The following is a 1,777-nucleotide window of genomic DNA, read 5'->3' as shown; positions in this document are numbered from 1 at the left end:
TAGAAAACATCAAGACACATTTGCTTCTCTTCATTATTAAAATAAAAGAATAACAACAAATTAATTGTTTGCGAGAAAATCAAAATACCAGAAGATAAAATAGAATAAATTCGCATCGTTCTATCCTAAATCACAGCTAAATCCACATCTTTTCATCTTAAATCCGTTAATTTCTATGGTATGAACAACTCAAGGCGCACGATAGGGTCGAGAGTGTCTAGAGCAATACAGCTGCCACGTGCAAATTTCCTATTGGCATTTTATCATGGACTATTCCGCAGTCCACCTTTGTTGAATTTGTTTCTATTTTATTTTTTCCTTCTTCTTTTTATCTTTTTTTTTTCCCACTATTTTCCTTCTGGATATTTTCTCAAAAGAATTTTATTACCTAATATAAAACCAAAAAAAAAAGATAAATAAAGAAATGGAAATAGTGAGTAGTAACTGATTGATAATACTCACATGCTGTCCCTTCTTCCTTTCATCGCCTGTCTTTCTTACACTCTCGCTCTCTCCCCTCTCTCTCTCTCTCAAAGTCCTGATACATTCCGCCAGTCTTCCACAGAACACACACACACACTCACACGCACACACACACAGTCTCTCTCTCTCTCTCTGTCTTAGTACATTTCCCATTCTTCATTCCATCAACTGCCTTTCACACAGGATACAAAGTCTCAGTCTTTCTGTGTGTGTCTCTCTCTCCTCTGAATTTTTCTACCATTATGGATGTTCAAGATCACAAAAAAACCCCTTCATCAGGTTTGTTACTCTCTTTTCCGACATGGTTTTTGTCAAAGTCCTTGCTTTTTTTGATACATCGGTTGCTCTGTTTCTTGCTAAAGTCTTGCCGTGTATTTCAAGAATTTCTTTCTTTCTTCTTTTTGGTTTTACTTTCTTCAGTTGGGTTTTCTTGATCCTGCTCTTTGAGTTTACTTGGTGAAGTATAATATATTTATTTACACGCAGAACACACACAAATTTGTGAAATTTTGCTGCCTTTACTTGTGTATTTTACTTTTCTTGCTGTCTGAGTGATGATTTTGTTCTTTTCTTGAAATGCTGAAACATGTTTTTCCTTGCTTGTTTTTACTAATAGTAGTTTTATGTTCTGGTTAGTGTGAAAAAAGGGTTTTATCATATGATAATATTAAAGTTTTCTACATTTCTTGATGATTAATATTGCAGCAGGAGGGCATGAGGGGCATGGGGTTCATGTGTGCCACAAGTGTGGTTGGCCTTTCCCAAATCCACATCCCAGTGCCAAACATAGGAGAGCCCACAAAAGGGTTTGTGGAAAAGTTGAAGGTTATAAATTAGTTGACTCAGAAACTGACCATATATCTGATGATGACCATCTTTCTGATGACGATATTGTGAAAACCCCAAGTAAGAAATATTTTGATATTTTCTTTACACAGAATTTAGTTTGATATTCTAGTAAATGTATTCTCTTTTTTTTTTTGGTATTATTGTTATTTTTGGCTTAGTGCTATTTTAGTGTTTTGAGAATAATACTTTTTAAGGTCCCAAGATGGAGAAAGGAAGTGTGAAGGAGGTTGGGAGTGGTGCAGGTATTGGTCTGAAGTCAAGTAAATCAGAAGATGATGTGTTTTCAGATGCAGTCACGGAATTTTCGGATAGTGGGATTAGTCCAAGCATAGAAGAGCGCCTGGAGAGTGTTAGAGAAGTTGATAACACTGTGGGAGCAGAACTGGTGCATGAGCTAAATGATAGCCAAAAATCTGAGGATTGTCGAGCTGATGGTAAGCAGTTA

General features: G+C 36.0%; 1 protein-coding gene across 1 annotated transcript; it reads left to right on the top strand.

The window, feature by feature from the left end:
- Nucleotides 1-470: 470 nt before the first annotated feature.
- On the top strand, nucleotides 471-1,770 carry LOC113704263 (uncharacterized; the record flags this gene model as incomplete). The annotated part of the gene is made up of 3 exons (XM_027226054.2): nucleotides 471-762; nucleotides 1,189-1,389; nucleotides 1,527-1,770. Coding segments are annotated over exons 1-3 (482 nt in total), but the record flags the coding sequence as incomplete, so codon positions are not given.
- Nucleotides 1,771-1,777: the final 7 nt, after the last annotated feature.

Source organism: Coffea arabica, unplaced genomic scaffold, assembly GCF_036785885.1.
Source record: "Coffea arabica cultivar ET-39 unplaced genomic scaffold, Coffea Arabica ET-39 HiFi ptg000059l, whole genome shotgun sequence".
NCBI classification, from domain to species: domain Eukaryota; kingdom Viridiplantae; phylum Streptophyta; class Magnoliopsida; order Gentianales; family Rubiaceae; genus Coffea; species Coffea arabica.
The sequence above is the reverse complement of the archived record's forward strand: the minus strand, read 5'-3'. Positions and strand labels throughout refer to the sequence as shown.